The sequence below is a fragment of the Dromiciops gliroides genome, chromosome 4, assembly GCF_019393635.1.
Source record: "Dromiciops gliroides isolate mDroGli1 chromosome 4, mDroGli1.pri, whole genome shotgun sequence".
NCBI lineage: Eukaryota > Metazoa > Chordata > Mammalia > Microbiotheria > Microbiotheriidae > Dromiciops > Dromiciops gliroides.
The window spans coordinates 495,827,969-495,843,420 of NC_057864.1; the positions used below are offsets into that span (position 1 = coordinate 495,827,969).

A 15,452-nucleotide genomic window follows, 5' to 3' on the forward strand; every position below is an offset into this window, starting at 1 on the left:
TCACAATATGACTAATGCAGAAATATGTTTGATGTGATTGTACATATATAACCTACATCAGATTGCTGTCTGTATTGGGGAGGGAGAAAAATTTGGAACTCAAAATCCTATGAAAACAAATGTTGAAAACTATCTTTACATGTAACTGGAAAATAATAAAATACTTTTATGATTAAAAAAAAGAATGAACTTGGGTGGAGAATCAGTGAATGTCTCTGAACTCCATGCATCCTTCCAGAGCATGTCTTTCCCAATGCTAGGATTTCTTCCAAATGTCAGCTGTTGGTTAAGGGCTTCCCAGGTCAGGTTTGCAACAGGATTTTGAATAAAGCTCTGCTCCTAGAACCCAGGGCCCAGTGCCCGGAGTCTAGAGAACAGACCCTGTCATGGGTTGAAGTCTTTTTTCCCCTTGAAAATCTATGCAGACTGACTAATAGGGAAATGTGTATCAAATTTTATATATACACATATGTGTGTATAACATATCTGATTGCGTGCTATCTTAGGAAGGCAAGGGAGGGGGAAAATTCAGATTTCAAAATCTTTTTTTTTTTTTGTGGGGCAATGGGGGTTAAGGGACTTGCCAAAGGTCACACAGCTAGTAAGTATCAAGTGTCTGAGGTCAGATTTGAACTCAAGTCCTTCTGAATCCAGGGCTGGTGCTTTATCCACTGTGCCACCTAGCTGCCCCCCGGATTTCAAAATCTTACAAAAATGAATGTTGAAAACAATATTTACATGTAATTGGAAAATAAAATAAAATAGACAAAAAAAAAGAGAAAGAAACTCTAGGGACAGCTAGGCGGCGCAATGGATAAAGCACCGGCCCTGGATTCAGGAGGACCTGAGTTCAAATCCGGCCTCAGACACTTAACACTTACTAGCTGTGTGTCCCTGGGCAAGTCACTTAACCCTCATTGCCTCACCAAAAAGAAAGAAAGAAAGAAAGAAAGAAAGAAAGAAAGAAAGAAAGAAAGAAAGAAAGAAAGAAAGAAAGAAAGAAAGAAAGAAAGAAAGAAAGAAAGAAAGAAAGAAAGAAAGAAAGAAACTCTAGGCACGCTCCTACAATGCACACACCTCCTTTATGTAGGCAGAGATTCAGGCAGCAAAGCTTCTGACCAAGGTAAAGAGCCAGGAACTGAAAGCTATCCCCTGTAGATGGTCACTTACCCTGAGCAGCCAAATGTCTTCCTTCTGACTACTGCAGGCAGCCCTGGGTACCAGGTTCTGAGGATGGATGACTTCCCTCTCTCATCAGAGCACAGGAAAACCTTCAGCCATGCTCAGTTGGCATCCTTCATCCATAGCCAGTGTCTAAGCAGTGGGTAAAGAATAAATACACTCACCCTGACCCAACCAGCTACTGGAGCTATTGGCTGATGTGTGTATACAAAGGGTGCTCTCCATGTTTGGGCACACAGACAGAAGTGAGCAGAGCCATAACACAGAGGGAAATCTTGAGCCAACTTCTTATTTAGCACTACCTGATAACCGGACCCAGAGAGGTTGGGCGTGTCTGGCTAAAACAAGGGAGAAGGGGCAGCTAAGTGTCGCAGTGGATAGAGCACCGGCCCTGGAGTCAGGAGGACCTGAGTTCAAATCCAGTCTCAGACACTTGACACTTACTAGCTGTGTGCCCCCGGGCAAGTCACTTAACCCAGTTGCCCCACAAAAAATAAAATAAAATAAAACAAGGGAGAGCCAGAAGCCATTTGGTCTTTCCCCAAACCTAACTCCCTTCCAAAGTCGCCTATCTTTATTTTTGTTTGTTTGTTTGTTTTTTGGTTGGGCAATGAGAGTTAAGTGACTTGCCCAAGGTCACACTGCCTATCTTTGTTGATGGCATCACCAGTCTTCCAGTAGCCTGGAGTTGTAACTCACCATAGGCTGGGGTGTCTCTTGCCAGGACACATTAGCTAAATCTGTGTAGCTGATGAAGTTACCAGAGAAGAGAGAAAAGGATCACAGGTAAAGGACAGGATATAGATAACGACTGAGCTGAGACAGGTAGGAGGAGGATCACATAACGGGAACACTAGAAGGGACCAGCAGCCGTCTGGTCCAGCCCCTACTCAAACAGACAAGATGTCATGCAGTCTCTGCTCCAAGGAAAGGGAGTCAACCATTTCTTGAAGCATGTAGACCATTCTACTAGGGGGCAGTTCTATTGGTTACAGTGTTTCTCCTAATGTCAAGATTAAATTTGCCTCAGCCATGATCACCCATTTCTCCTGGCTCCACCTTCTAGAGCCAACAAGGAACCAATGTAGAGCCTCCTGCACATGACAGTCCTTCAGAATGTTGAATTTAGCCTTCTTGTCCCCCTTGAGTCTTTAAGCAAGCCCAGTTCTTTCTTTTTTTGTTTGTTTGGTTTTTGTTTTTGTTTTTGTTTTTTTAAATCATAAATGTAATTTATCATTTTACAGGTTACATGTAAAAATAGTTTTTGACATTTGTTTTCATAAGATTTTTAGTTCCAAATTTTTCTCCCTCCTCTTCCCTCCCCCGCCCCAAGACAGAAAGCAATCCAATATAGGTTATATATGTACAATCACATCAAATATATTTCTGCATTAGTCATGTTGTGAAAGAAGAATCAGAACAAAAGGGAAAATCCTCAAAAAAGTCAAAACAAAAGTAGTAACAGCATGGTTCAATCTGCATTCAAAATCCACAGTTCTTTTTTATTTTATTTTATTTTATTTTTGACAGGGCAATGAGGGTTACGTGACTTGCCCAGGGTCACACAGCTAGTAAGTGTCAAGTGTCTGAGGCCAGATTTGAACTCAGGTCCTCCTGAATCCAAGGCCGGTGCTTTAGCCACTTGGCCACCTAGCTGCCCCCTCACAGTTCTTTTTTTCTGGACGTGGAGAACCTTTTCCATCACGAGTTCTTTGGAGTTGTCTTGGATCACTGCACTGCTGAGAAGAGCCAAGTCTATCCCAGCTGATCATCACACAATATTGCTGTTACTAGTTCTGCTCACTTTACTCAGCATCAGTCCACTTAAGTCTTTCCTGGATTTTCTGAAATCTGCCTGCTCATCATTTCTTACAGCACAATAGTATTCCATTACATTCATATACCACAACTTGTTCAGCCATTCCCTAATGGATGGGCATTCCCTCAATTTCCAATTCTTTGCCACCACAAAGAGAGCCGCTATAAGTATTTTTGTACATGTGGGTCCTTTTCCCTTTTCTATGATCTCTTTGTGATACAGACCTAGTAGTGGTATTACTGGGTCAAAGGGTATGCACAGTCCCATAGCCCTTTGGGTATAGTTCCAAATTGATCTCCAGAATGGCTGGATCAGTTCACAACTCCACCAACAATGCATTAGTGTTCCAACTTTTCCACAGCTTCTCCAAAATTTATTATTTTCCTTTTTTGTCATATTAGCCAATTTGATAGGTATGAGGTGGTACCTCAGAGTTGTTTTAATTGTCATTTCTCTAATCAAGAGTGATTTAGAGGGGGCAGCTAGATGGCACAGTGGTTAAAGCACCGGCCCTGGATTCAGGAGTACCTGAGTTCAAATCCGGCCTCAGACACTTAACACTTACTAGCTGTGTGACCCTGGGCAAGTCACTTAACCCCCACTGCCCTGCAAAAAAAAATTTAAAAAAAAAAGAGTGATTTAGAGCATTTTTATATGGCAATAGATAGCTTTGATTTCATCTGAAAACTGCCTTTGACCGCAAGCCCAGTTCTTTCAACTGAGCCTCATACGACGACCAGGAGAGAGCAGCATCATGAAATGGGGGGACTATGGATTGGGCAAAATGAGGGTCAGCTAAAGTGATCAGGCCTGGAGCAAGGGCTCTTCTAAAGATCTGGGACTGGTCTTGTTCTATTTAATCTGAGATGGGCAGGCTAAAATCAATGGAAAGAAGCTGCAAAGAGAAATGTTGATATTTACTGTCTGTTAAAACTTCCTGGAAGCTAGAATTGCCCTAAGATAGAATGGGTGACCTTGGCTGGGCTGTGAGACCTCCTTTCAGGTCATTTGCCTGGTGTGCTGTAGAGGAAATCTTTCTTTAGGTTTAATTAGTTGCCTCCAAGGTGTTTTCCAGGTCTGACTGTAATTCTCTGCATTGTAGGTGTTTAAGCTTGGTAAGCCCCATTTTAAAAATGCTATTTTTAAAGATAAAGAAATGGAGGTCTAGCATAGGTAAGTGACTTGCCCAAGGTCATGCAGCTAGTAGTATAAATGGTGGAGTCAGGACTGGATCTTTCTTTGGACTCCTTGTTCTTGTCTCTAAGTTAACAGAGGGCAAAGAAAAGGTTGACGTCCCTAAGTCCTCTTTAGTGGGAAGCATAGATTTAGAATGGGAAGTGACCTCAGAAGCCATTTAGTCTGCTGCTCTCATTTTACAGATGAGGAAAGTGTTCCTCTCCCTATTGCCCATTGTTGTTGTGTCTTTGCCAGCCCAGAGTACACACTTCTTAGCATAAAGCTGCTCTTGTTCCCTCTCCTTTGTGGTTACCATCATCCCTCCCACTCCAAGCCATGGCTCTGCCCCTTCTTTAAGTCCCCACCCAGTAGGACTCTCGCTAGCCTCTCTGCCCTCAGCTCATTCTGAGCCTTAGCCCTCCTGACAGCTTGAGTTCTGAATGCACAGTGAGTCCCTTCCCTCTGCAGGGTATCTACAAGAGTGGAGGAGAACCCCACTATCAAGCTCCATGTTCTCTGGGATCTGAGTGACTTTGACCTAACAAGTGCTTCCTGAATTGAGTCAGATCTGGTTCAACAAGTGTAGCAGATGTCTTGGCTGCTCTTCCAAAGCTTGCACTCGAAGTCAGTTGGTGAATCAAAAGAAGTAGCCGGTATGTGGCTCATGAAAGCACATAGTAGGTGCTTTCCTGATCCCCACTCCCTCCCAGGCAGCTGTGGTGCCCCCTTCCAAAATGTCCTTTAGGGCATGGACTGGTACGCTTTTGGTTTTGTATCCCCAAAATGGGTAACTGCTTGTTGATTGACCAATGGATTGAAATGTGGGGTAACTGCATTTCCAAGGGAGCTCATTCAATGAGCATTCATTTAATGCTGGGCACTGGGCCTGGGGCTACAGAGGCAGAAAGGAGACTGCCTCTGCCTTCAGGAAGCTTACATTCTAATGGGAGAGAAAACACATAAGTAAGGAAATGGGCAAAGGAACCACAGAATAACTTTTGGGCTAGAGGAGGCCACCAATCATTGGGGAAACGGAATAAATCTCATGCGGGATGAGGTGTTTGAGCTGAGCATGGAAGGGATCTTGGGATTTGGGGACATGGGGATAAGGAGAGAGTCACTGGTAGGCACCGGGCCCCAGGTTTGGAGAGAGGGATTGGAATGCTGAGGGAGAAGAAAAATACCAAGGCTACTTTGGGGGGGGGGAGAAGAGAGAGAAGTAAGTAATATGCCAGAACTACGTGGGTAGAGCCAGGCTGGGAAGGGCTTCGAATGCCAAAGCAGTTTGCATTGGATCTTAGAACTGACAGGGACCAGCAAAGTGACATGGTCATTCCTGTACTTTAAGACAATTGCTTCAGTGGCTGTGAGGAGGGTAGATCAGAGAAGGGAGGGACTGGAGGCAGAAAGACCAATGCCAATATTCCAGGCGTGACATGATGGGGGGTTGGCCACATCAGAGGAGAGGAGGGGGCCTATTGGAGAGATGTCATGGGGGTAGAAATGACAAGATTTGAATATGGGCCGAGGAGGGAGGGCGAAGTGGAGGACAACTCTGACCTGTGTAAGCAGCCAGTGGAATCTTCACAAGTTTGAAAGAATTGTTTTGGGACACATTGAGGTTCAGATGTCCAGTGGGCAGTTAATTGGTGACAGAGTCTGAATTAGGGAGAGACTAGGGCTGTCTGGTACATCTGACAGTGGAACCAGTGGGACCAGATGACATGGCTGAGTGCAGAGTGAGGACTCCACTCAAGACCTATTCTGGGAAAACACAACTGCTGTTTCAGTGAGGTTCAAAATATAGGGATAAATGCTAAAAACTAAAGTCATGCATTTATGAGCTCAGTTAGGGAAGAGCCTTGCTGTGGGACCCAAACATCCTCTAACAGCTCCAGTGATGGGGTCTGTTTTCCCTCTCTCTCTCCATCATTGAATTCTCCCATCTGTGCCCACGTGGTGTCTCCAAACCTGTGAGTTGTTGAACATGCATTTCTCTGATTTGGGGGTGGGTGTTGACATCCTGTCTTTTCTCAGTTGTCCCTGTCCTATAACCACTTACTTTACCTTACAGATTTCTATCACTTGCCCATGGACTGATTTCCACCTAGTAGAATGTGAGCTCCTTGAAGATATTTCCCCCACTTTTCTTTGAATCCCCAGCACCCAGCACATAGTAGGTGCTTAATAAAAGCATGTTGATAAATACTTGTATGTTGTGGAAGCCAGATGCCCAAATCTGGAGATTGACTGGCTATGGGAGTTGTAGACGAGGGAAGAGGAAAGGCTGACTCCCGGATTCTAAGCCTGGGAAGAAAGGCAAGACCTGATATGACAGTATGGTGCCCCTGCTCTCTGTGGTTCCAATGCCCTGCATGGTGCAGGGTCAGCAGAAAACACCACCCGAAGAGACCGCACAATGTAGTTCAATGTATTTTATTTAGAACACTTGAAATCCCTTTGTCTACATATGACAGTGTCTCATGCTTGTTTCCGGCTAGGTCTCAGTGTGAGAGAAAGCTCATGCAGGCCATAATATTGTCTATCTGTACAGAGAATACTGCGGGCTTAATCTTAGGGACAAGTTTCTCAGCTGGGTTATATTCGTATAAACTGACCAGTTGCTAAAACCACAATCCAAAGAAAACAACCCAAAGTCTGGAAAAGCGAACGACTGTAAGTTACTTGAGGGCTCCCTCCACTGACACCTCACAAACTGTGCTTTTGAGACTGGGCTATCAGCGCCCGACACAGCCCCAGCGGGGCTGCCATGGCAACCAGAGGTGCTCTTTGGAGGGACACTGAATACTGAAGCAGGAGTCCAGGGATTCCTCTGTCGAGGAAGGAAGCTGTCGGCACAAAATAGAGAACAAGACGTGGCCTGCGCCCCCAGAGGGCTTAGGGAGCCTCTTGCTAATCACATCTGAATCACCACCAAGTCTTTGAGCCCACAGCTGCTCACTAAGGTCCCAAGAGATAGCACATAAACAAATAATTCCACTAAGAGAAACCCCACATTCATTACCTGAGTACCAGGCTTCCGAGCTCGAAGCCCCAGCCCAGCCCAGCCCACATTATGTGTAGTGGGGGGGTCGAGCCCCAGCAAGCTGCTTATGCCTTCATCTACCTGTATGGAGCTTGTTCTGTCCCCCACAGAGGCCTGGCTGATGAACAGGTTGAGGAAGGGATAGATTTGCTCCTCTGCCCTCCCTACCTAGTTTGGGTTTGACCTGAAATACCCTCCCCCAATGAGCACTATCATTTCCCAGAATTTAAAAACAACAAAGGCAGACTGTCTTCATTGGCCTTTCCTGTGCAGTGCCTTCATTTTAATACTTGAAAAGGACCCTGCCATGTTTTAGGTGACTGTGAAATATCCCCTAAACACTTCCCCGAGCATATTATAGCAGCTGAAATGATTTGGTGGGGAGAGTGGACTGGGGAGGAAGCAGAGACTGAATGATGCCTTTTGTTGTCCAGCAACCCACCTGGCATCCTGAAAGCACCATCTCCAATGCCAGGCACATTTTGAAAACCCCCTACCTCTAAAGTGCCATTCTGACCAAACCAATGCATTCGAAGCACTGGGAATACAAAGGCAGAATACTTTTCAAATGTTTGTTGGGGCAGCTGTAAGCTACTTTGAGGGGCATCCCTGAAAAATCTAGGACTTGAGCAACGAGGCAAGATAGACACCATCTGGGTAGGGAGTCACATTGGCTCAACTGGTGAGGATGAGTGTCACCTGGGGATTAGTCCTGTGGGCACCAAACTGGGGGGTGGGGTGGGAGATTGTCCAGCATACAACAAAGCTCCCGCATCAAATGGACACCCACTCTCTACTCCTTTGGCAGGGTCACAGCTGAAACTCCAAGGGGCCAGGAAGGAATGGGACTGAGCCATCCACTCCATTGGTAACTAGACCCCTGGGGCCACAACAGCCGATCTATGGGTGGCCAAAGGGTGATGGGAGGGGAAGCTTCCTCCCAGAGCCCAGGAGGGCGGCCTTGGAGCAAACAGCTCTCCATTCTCTCCCATCTTCCAGGGAGACCTCTTCTGGGGCAAAGCCACTTTCTATACAACCCAGATCATTCAAAGAACAGGAAATCAGGGTAGACTCCCATGTTGTTGGGAGGCATTAATCTCCCTTGCCCCATTTGCCACTTAAAGCCATTGGAGGCTTCTTTTTCTTAAACTATTTGAATCTTTGGGTACAGAACTCAGACTTCCAGTGGCCTGGGCTGCAGCATTCCCTTGATAAAGGGAGGTTTCAAATCATGCCCGGGCAACCTAGGAGGCTACCGGCAAAGACAAGAGGTTGTTCTGGCCTAAGGTAGGGAGTCTCTGTGCCCTCCCACCTCCACAAAGTTGCAAGCTGTTGCCCTATTGACCCTAGCATTCATGGTGACCCTCGAAGGGTCATGGGAATCCCACCCGGTGGTGCCTACCCCTGCAGTGATCGATCGAGGGTCTGGGCCATTCAGGGCACCCCGCATGTAGAAGGGAATCCCTTCCTTAAGAGGGAAACCCTTGATCGCAGACTTCGGGCAGCTCCCAAAGCCGGATTTCCAGACGACAGCACCTGTGAGGTCAGCCTCCTCCATCTTGGAAACAAAGGGCTCCCAGTAAGGGGCTGGCAAACGTTGAAGGGTTCTGTCCCCATTCAGAGGACGAGGCCACAGGGCACAGCAGTGCGGGGAGGAGAAGCGGGGTACTGGAACCCTTATCACACAGCCGGGACATGCTGGACAAAGCAGAACGACTCACTCTCCTATATTTCTAGAGCAGCGCTTCAATAGACAATTTCTTAAAAATAGCATGATTTGAATTACAAGCTCTCCCCACCCCCTTAGAAAAAATACAACGTCTTCTCTATGGACAACAATAAAAATGCAACAACATACAAGGTATTCTTCAGTGCAAGAGGTCGCCTCCATCCAAGGCAGTGACACCATTCAGACGCTTGTTAGCTTCTAGGCAGGAAAACCCCTCGAAGCCCTCCAACCTATTGTAACAAGACAACCCAAAGGGGCTCCGTTCTGTTTGCTTGGCGGGTGTGGAGGAGAGTCTTCAAGAGTTGAATCTTTTGTAAAGAAGAGATCCCTTCCTGGTCGTGCTGAACGCGAGTCAAGCCTCCGTCAATGTGCAAATGCCTCTTCTCCGGGGTGGGCTCTGGTGGGTGTGGCAGGGGCGTGCTCTGCTCTCACCCTCCTTCAGGGCTGGCCTCGCACCCATTAGCAGTCACCTAATACGGACAGTGGGGAGTTTTGACACTAGGTATGAGGATGGGTATTGTGTTCATCCTCGCCATGTTCTGATTCTCCAACTCTGAGAGAGATGAAAAATGTCACCTAGGATTACAGCTGGTGGCCCCACCCTGGCAGTGCCACACAGCTGTCATTCGTGAGCCCTACTTGTAAGTGACCGATGCTTGCAGGAGTGGGGTCTTGTGGAGACCCGATTCCCAGCCAGAAAATGTGTGCTTCAGTGGCAAAGGGCAAGACAACTTCACGTAGAGTCCTTCGCTGATCCTGAGTGTAGCACAAGGCAACTACCGCGAGTCTTCTGAGGCTCAGTGTCCACTCGACCTGACCCACGCCTACATCATATTGTCTCGCAGCCTTCCAGGCTGAACCATTTCAATTTGTCAAACGCGTCTTTGATAAAGCTAGAATAGAATCGAAGAAAACCTCGCTCTATTTTTCAAGTATTTACATCTGCTTAATTCATTTTCTTTCCATTTTGTGATGATCCTGAGGCAAACATTCATACTTACTCATTAGAATGAAAATAAGGAGGGGGGTTAGGGAAGAAAGAACGCAGGAGGCCGTCCTGGGAGCTGCCACCACGGCTCAGGATGTTCTGTCCCAATGGCGGCACAAGTGATCCTCAGAAGGACACCTGACCTGGCGAGATGGGGGCCCTACTCTTGTGGCCATCAATGGGCACGTTTCCATCTTTGATTGTTCAAAGTTAAAGCAATTAAAGACTTTCCATGACTGATGCCATCTTGACCCACAAGGGACAGGAAAGAGATGGCAGCAAAGGGAGGAGGTCCCGAGTTGGGTGAACTTGGCATCTGAGCTCTGGACTTGACAAAGCCCCTCTGGGCAAATGGGGAGAACGCGGAGGAGTGCAGAGAGCCAGTCTTTTGGACCAGACCACAGCAGAGCTCTCCGGTGGTCGAGGGAATCCCAGATGACTCTGGGCAGCCTCCCCCACTCGTCCTCCTCCACATACACAGAAGCTTCCTTGATGACCCAACTTACTGCCCGAAGACTGATCAGACACAAAGACAACAAATAGACCCCCTGAAGACGCCGTCCTTCCCCTGGTCCCCTGCCCTTGAACCATAACTGTTCAAGATTTTTGTGCAAAATCGCTCCCATTCTTTTCACCATTTCAGGGACTTCAAAAGGCCCTTTCCCTAAGAGCTCAGATTCTGAAACAGACCTTTTTAAAAAATAAATTCTTAAAAAATAATTTGAGAAACTAATAGAAGTGACCACTCCTCCCTTCAGGGAAAAAAATCCCTTCTAAACACAATGCAGCTTTCTGCTTTCCTCTCACATAAAACCTGGGTTTCTGGGTTAGCCATTTTCCATCTGTTTGAGTGGATGCAGCCTCTTTCCCCCAGCAATCCTCATCCTCGTAATATCTACCTCCGAAGGGCCCTTTAACAAATACGTCCACAGTTGCCAAAGCTCTTTTTTTCCCATTTGAAAATCGATTTTCCTTTCTTTTGCCAAGACCTGATGTGGAAGGGTCCTTGTCACAACCTCATACAGCATTTCTGTAATCACCGGGCTAGGCTGCTTCCTTGCCTTCTTCTCATCCTTTCTGGCCAGGTGTGGGTTAATCCAAAGGGAGCGGCCCAGGCTGAGGTAGTTGCTGCTCCGGGGAGTTGGCAGCAGCAATGGTGTCACCTTCCTTAGCACAGACGCTGGTTCCACGGCTGCCCGAACCATGGGATGCTGCTGCTACATTAGGCAAATGAGACTTCCATGTAAGAGAGAGGCGCCCCCTACCAATGGCCTGGAAAGCCATCCTTGGCAATGGACCCGAGCCCGGAGACACGCACGGTAGCTCCGACCCTTCTACTCAAGGGTCTGATGGGCAGAAACAGCGACCTCTGATGCCTCTGCCCCGATCTCACTCTCCACCGAGGGGCCAGTAGGTTTGCAGATTCAAGTTCCACAGGACCTCGCCTCCCTCCCCACTCCCCACCCCCAAACCCATGGGACTCAGGGTCAAATTAAGGATGAACATGAATCGATCAGGGAAGAACCCTGGAATGAGGGTTCACAAAGCAGAGCCCCCCAAGGGGCCCTCCCCGTCACTCAGGAAGAAGGGGCATCGGGGACTGGCTGGCGTTCAAACATTGTGCTGGCGTTCCAACAAACTTTCCTAACTAATCACGCTGGTTCTTAAAGGTGCCCTAGTAATGCTAAAGCTGTGATTGTACTCTGAATTCCTGGGTACGTGTATATGTGTGTGTGTTTGTGTGTGTACATATGTGTATATATAACTACAGAGAGAGGGAGGACGGGGAGAAATCAGCTACTAAGAGTCAACTTCTACGTTATATAGACCTAACTGCAGAACTTACAAATGACCTCTACTTGGTTTCCAGTTGATAATGGTTAAAAAACAAAATTAAGACTTTACACTGTGTGGAAATGGGAGGTAAAGGACAAGTACTTGGACCTGGGTCACAGACTAGTAAATCCACACAGCGACGACCATTTCTCGGCAGCTGGTTTTTCGAGGACCAGGAGGTAGGGACAAGCAGGCTTTCCGCAGGCACCCTCTGGCTTCGTCGCCTCGTCGCGCACACCCTCTCTCGTTCCCAAAATGCTTACGACGAAGCAGAGATGGATTCGGGAGCTGAGTTCTAGAACAATTCAAACCGCCCCCTAAAAACGCTGTGAAAACCCCAATGCAAGTCTATGCATTGTAGTGCACCTGCCTGTATTGCCTTAAATGGGGGGAGGGAGCTCCGGGGCCAGGGCAAACCCAGGGCGGGGCGACTCAGATGGAGACGTCAAAGGTAGACCCGGTCTACGCGGTAGCCGCTAGGAGACAGATGGATTTGCTAGAGAATGACACCCGAGTTTCCAATAATAAAACAAAACGAGCTAACGATTAGATTTCCAAAACATGAAAAGAGAATGAGAGCAGTTGCTGGTTAATCCTAAAAGGGTGTGTGCGTGTGTGTGCGTGCGTGTGTGCGTGCGCGTGTAGCTGTCTGAACATGTGTATGTACACTCGTGTGACTGTGTGCCGCGAGGGAGGGCTCGTGGGGACGGAGGCTCCAGGTGCCGTCCCGCGAGTCAGGGCGTGCAGTTGAGAGAGAACTGGTCCTGCTCAATGGGCTTTTCCACCCAGGCTCCGAGCCCCGCTTTGAGGAAGGCCCTGAAGAGCGACTCTTTGGCAGACTGGTATTCCACGGCGCCTTGCTTGCATTCGTGGTATAGGTGGGGCTTGCCGATCTGGGTGCGCATGTTGGAGGAGAGCTGAGAAGGAAGGAACGACAGTCAGTCACCACCAAGGGCTGGGCAGAGGCCCGCCCCCAGAGAGGCGAGGCTCCTGGGGCCCCCTGGTGATCTCACCCCCCCCTTAAAGGGAGTGGCCTTTGTCAGCCAAAGGCCCCTTTGAGGGAGTGTGAACAGGGCCTCGAATCAGGCAAAGCCGCTGTGAGAAACCGGGAGCTTCCTCAGGAAATCTGCCCCGAGGGAAGAAGCCCCTGAGAATGGGGAGGAGGAGGAACTCTCAGCACCTGGGTACTGGAGGTGGGAGCAAGCAGGTCAGAGAGGAGCCTTCACTGGCTCCCCAGGAAGGTCGGCTCTTTCACTGCCTCCCACCTTTCCTCGTTACCAAGTACCGGGGTTTGCCCCCACCACGATGGGACTAGGAATGGATGAGGAATCTTCCTGATTGGGGTCTCAGAGTGACTGAGACTAAACTCAGAACGTTTCGTCTTAAAACTAGAGAAGAGGAAACCAAAGAGAGGCTGGGCATCCCTAGATTACGGCCTAGGCTTGCGATGTGCCAGTCATTGCCGCATCTGGGCTTCTGTTTCTCTTCTCTCCTCGCTTATCTCGGAGGCGACAGTGCTTGTTACACATTCACTAGACAGCTTGTTAGTTGGGGGGGGGGCGGCGGGACAAAGCAGGGCAGAGCCTGGGGCCTCGAAGCATCAGCACAGACCGAGTGCCCCTGGGCCTCTGCCCAGAAGGAGCCCATTCAAGCTGTGAGGAGGGTCGGGAGTACCTTGGCATGGATGCGTAGCCAGCGACTATAAAGCGCTTGTTTGCAGAGGCGCGATGCGCGGCCCATTTCATCCTTCCCAGTGGTGGCGTTAATGATCTCCAGGTTGGGGTCCCCGACCGTCCAGTTGACACTGAAGTTTGGGGCTTTCCCTGGTTGTCGAGCTTCGGCATTGCTGATTCCTGGCAAAGAGGGAGAGAAAGCCCTTGTGAGCTGGGACAGAGACTAGTTAATCTGGGCATTGAGGAGCTCATGGTGGAAAACTCCTCCCGACCACACACGCTGTGCACGCACAGAAAGTTATGCACGCAAGCACTTGGGGACCTCCCTTTTCTTTGAGATGCAGCTGGACCAGCCATGCCCCTCGCGTTCCCCAGCTGCCCTCCTCCTGACATGTCCAGATGCACAGCCCAGGAGCAGAATCAGAGAATCTGAAGAATTGAGCATGCATGTTTCTGAGGACAGGCGGGAAGAACACAGGCAGACAGACCACCTGGCACCAGCACCGAGCAGCAGCCTCCACCGAGAGGCCACCACAGCCTGCTCTAGAGTGGCTTGTATGCACACGCTGCCTGGTTTTGTTCTTTCCAGTCTGTTCTAGGCTCATCCACCTTCATTCACCGGGTGGGCCCAGGCGATGAGCCCCTCTCAGGCTCTCCTTCCATGCCCTGACTGCCCACCCTGATCTCAGAGCTTCGGGGCCCTCCCACTATAACACACTGATGAAAGGCTGCACATCTGAGATGTGGGACATCCAAGAGCGGGAAGCTGAGTCAGCAGTCTGGAACAGGGTTTTCCCCTTGGTCAGGAAGCTAGGGGGCAGCGCCTGCACAGAGTGCTGATCTTGGAATTAGGAAGAGCCGAGTTCTAATCCAGTCTCAGACACTTACCAGCTATGGGGCCCTGGGCAGGTCACTTTACACCCCCCCACCCCGTCTGCCTCAGTTTCCTCAATTATAAAAGGAGGATGGTAATAGCGCACACTTCCCAGAGTTGTTGAGGCTCAAATGAGATCATATCCGTAAAGGGCGGAACACAGTGTGAGGCACAAAGCTTGACTGATCCTTCCTTCCTTCCTTCCTCCCTCCTTCCCTCCTTCCCTTCCTTCCTTCCTTCCTTCCTTCCCTCTTCCCTCCCTTCCTTCCTTCCTCCCTCCATCACTTCCTTCCCTCTTCCTTCCCTTCCTTCCCTCCCTCCTTCCTTCCTTCCTCCCTCCATCCCTTCCTTCCCTCTTCCCTCCCTTCCTTCTCTCCTTCCTCCCTCCCCTTCTTTCCTTCCTTCCTTCCTTCCTTCCTTCCTTCCTTCCTTCCTTCCTTCCTTCCTTCCTTCCTTCCTTCCTTCCTTCCTTCCTTCCTTCCAAAGCCTGAGGTACCAATTTAGCAAACTCAGACAGGGTAGCACACCTGTGCCTGAGGCTAGCAGCAAGACAGTCAAACCACTGAGTAAGGTCCCTGGAGGGCTCCAGGCCCTGGGGGCTGTCAGTGAGGCCCCCACCTGGCTCCAGCCAAAGGTGTTGGAGAGGCGGGAAGAAGCCCCAGGGTGAGATCAGATGAGGAGCCCCAAGTGTCACCTCTGCCCCCAAACAGCCATGTAACTTTCTAGCGACACCCTCCCAGATGAGGCTGCATTGGCTTGGATGATGAGGTGACTTGCAGTTCCAAGATTCTCCACTGACCTTGTAGCTGGCCAGAGGAGTCTCCATATCCCTGAAATTCCATCAGTCTTGAAGTAAACTTCGCTCACTGTGACTGGGCCCTGGCCCAGAGCAGGTGGCTCCTCCACACACTTTCATCATTCATTCATAAGCCACCCAGGAACAGAGGTAGATGGTCACAGGACCCTCATTCTGGAGCTGAGAGCACACTTAGAGGCAATCCAGTCTAAGCCACTCATGTGACTGAAGAGGAGACGGTGTACTAGGGAGACCCAAAGAGCCAGGATGACTTCCCCAAGAATGAGCCATGTTGGAGACATCATTTACCTCCATTTTCTTTTCTTTTTTTTT

At 49.0% G+C, this 15,452-nt stretch overlaps 1 protein-coding gene across 4 annotated transcripts in view; it reads right to left on the reverse strand.

Moving 5' to 3' along the window:
* Window positions 1–6,597: 6,597 nt before the first annotated feature.
* The window catches only part of ADARB1 (adenosine deaminase RNA specific B1), a 179,560-nt gene continuing 170,705 nt past the window's right edge, over window positions 6,598–15,452 (reverse strand). For all 4 annotated transcript variants that reach the window (XM_044001601.1, XM_044001600.1, XM_044001602.1 and 1 more), the window contains 2 exons: window positions 13,451–13,629; window positions 6,598–12,693 (listed from right to left, as the gene is read on the reverse strand). In XM_044001601.1, the coding sequence (XP_043857536.1) occupies window positions 12,511–12,693; window positions 13,451–13,629 (362 nt within the window). In that variant the 3' untranslated portion in view covers window positions 6,598–12,510. The remainder of the gene's footprint in view (window positions 12,694–13,450; window positions 13,630–15,452) is intronic.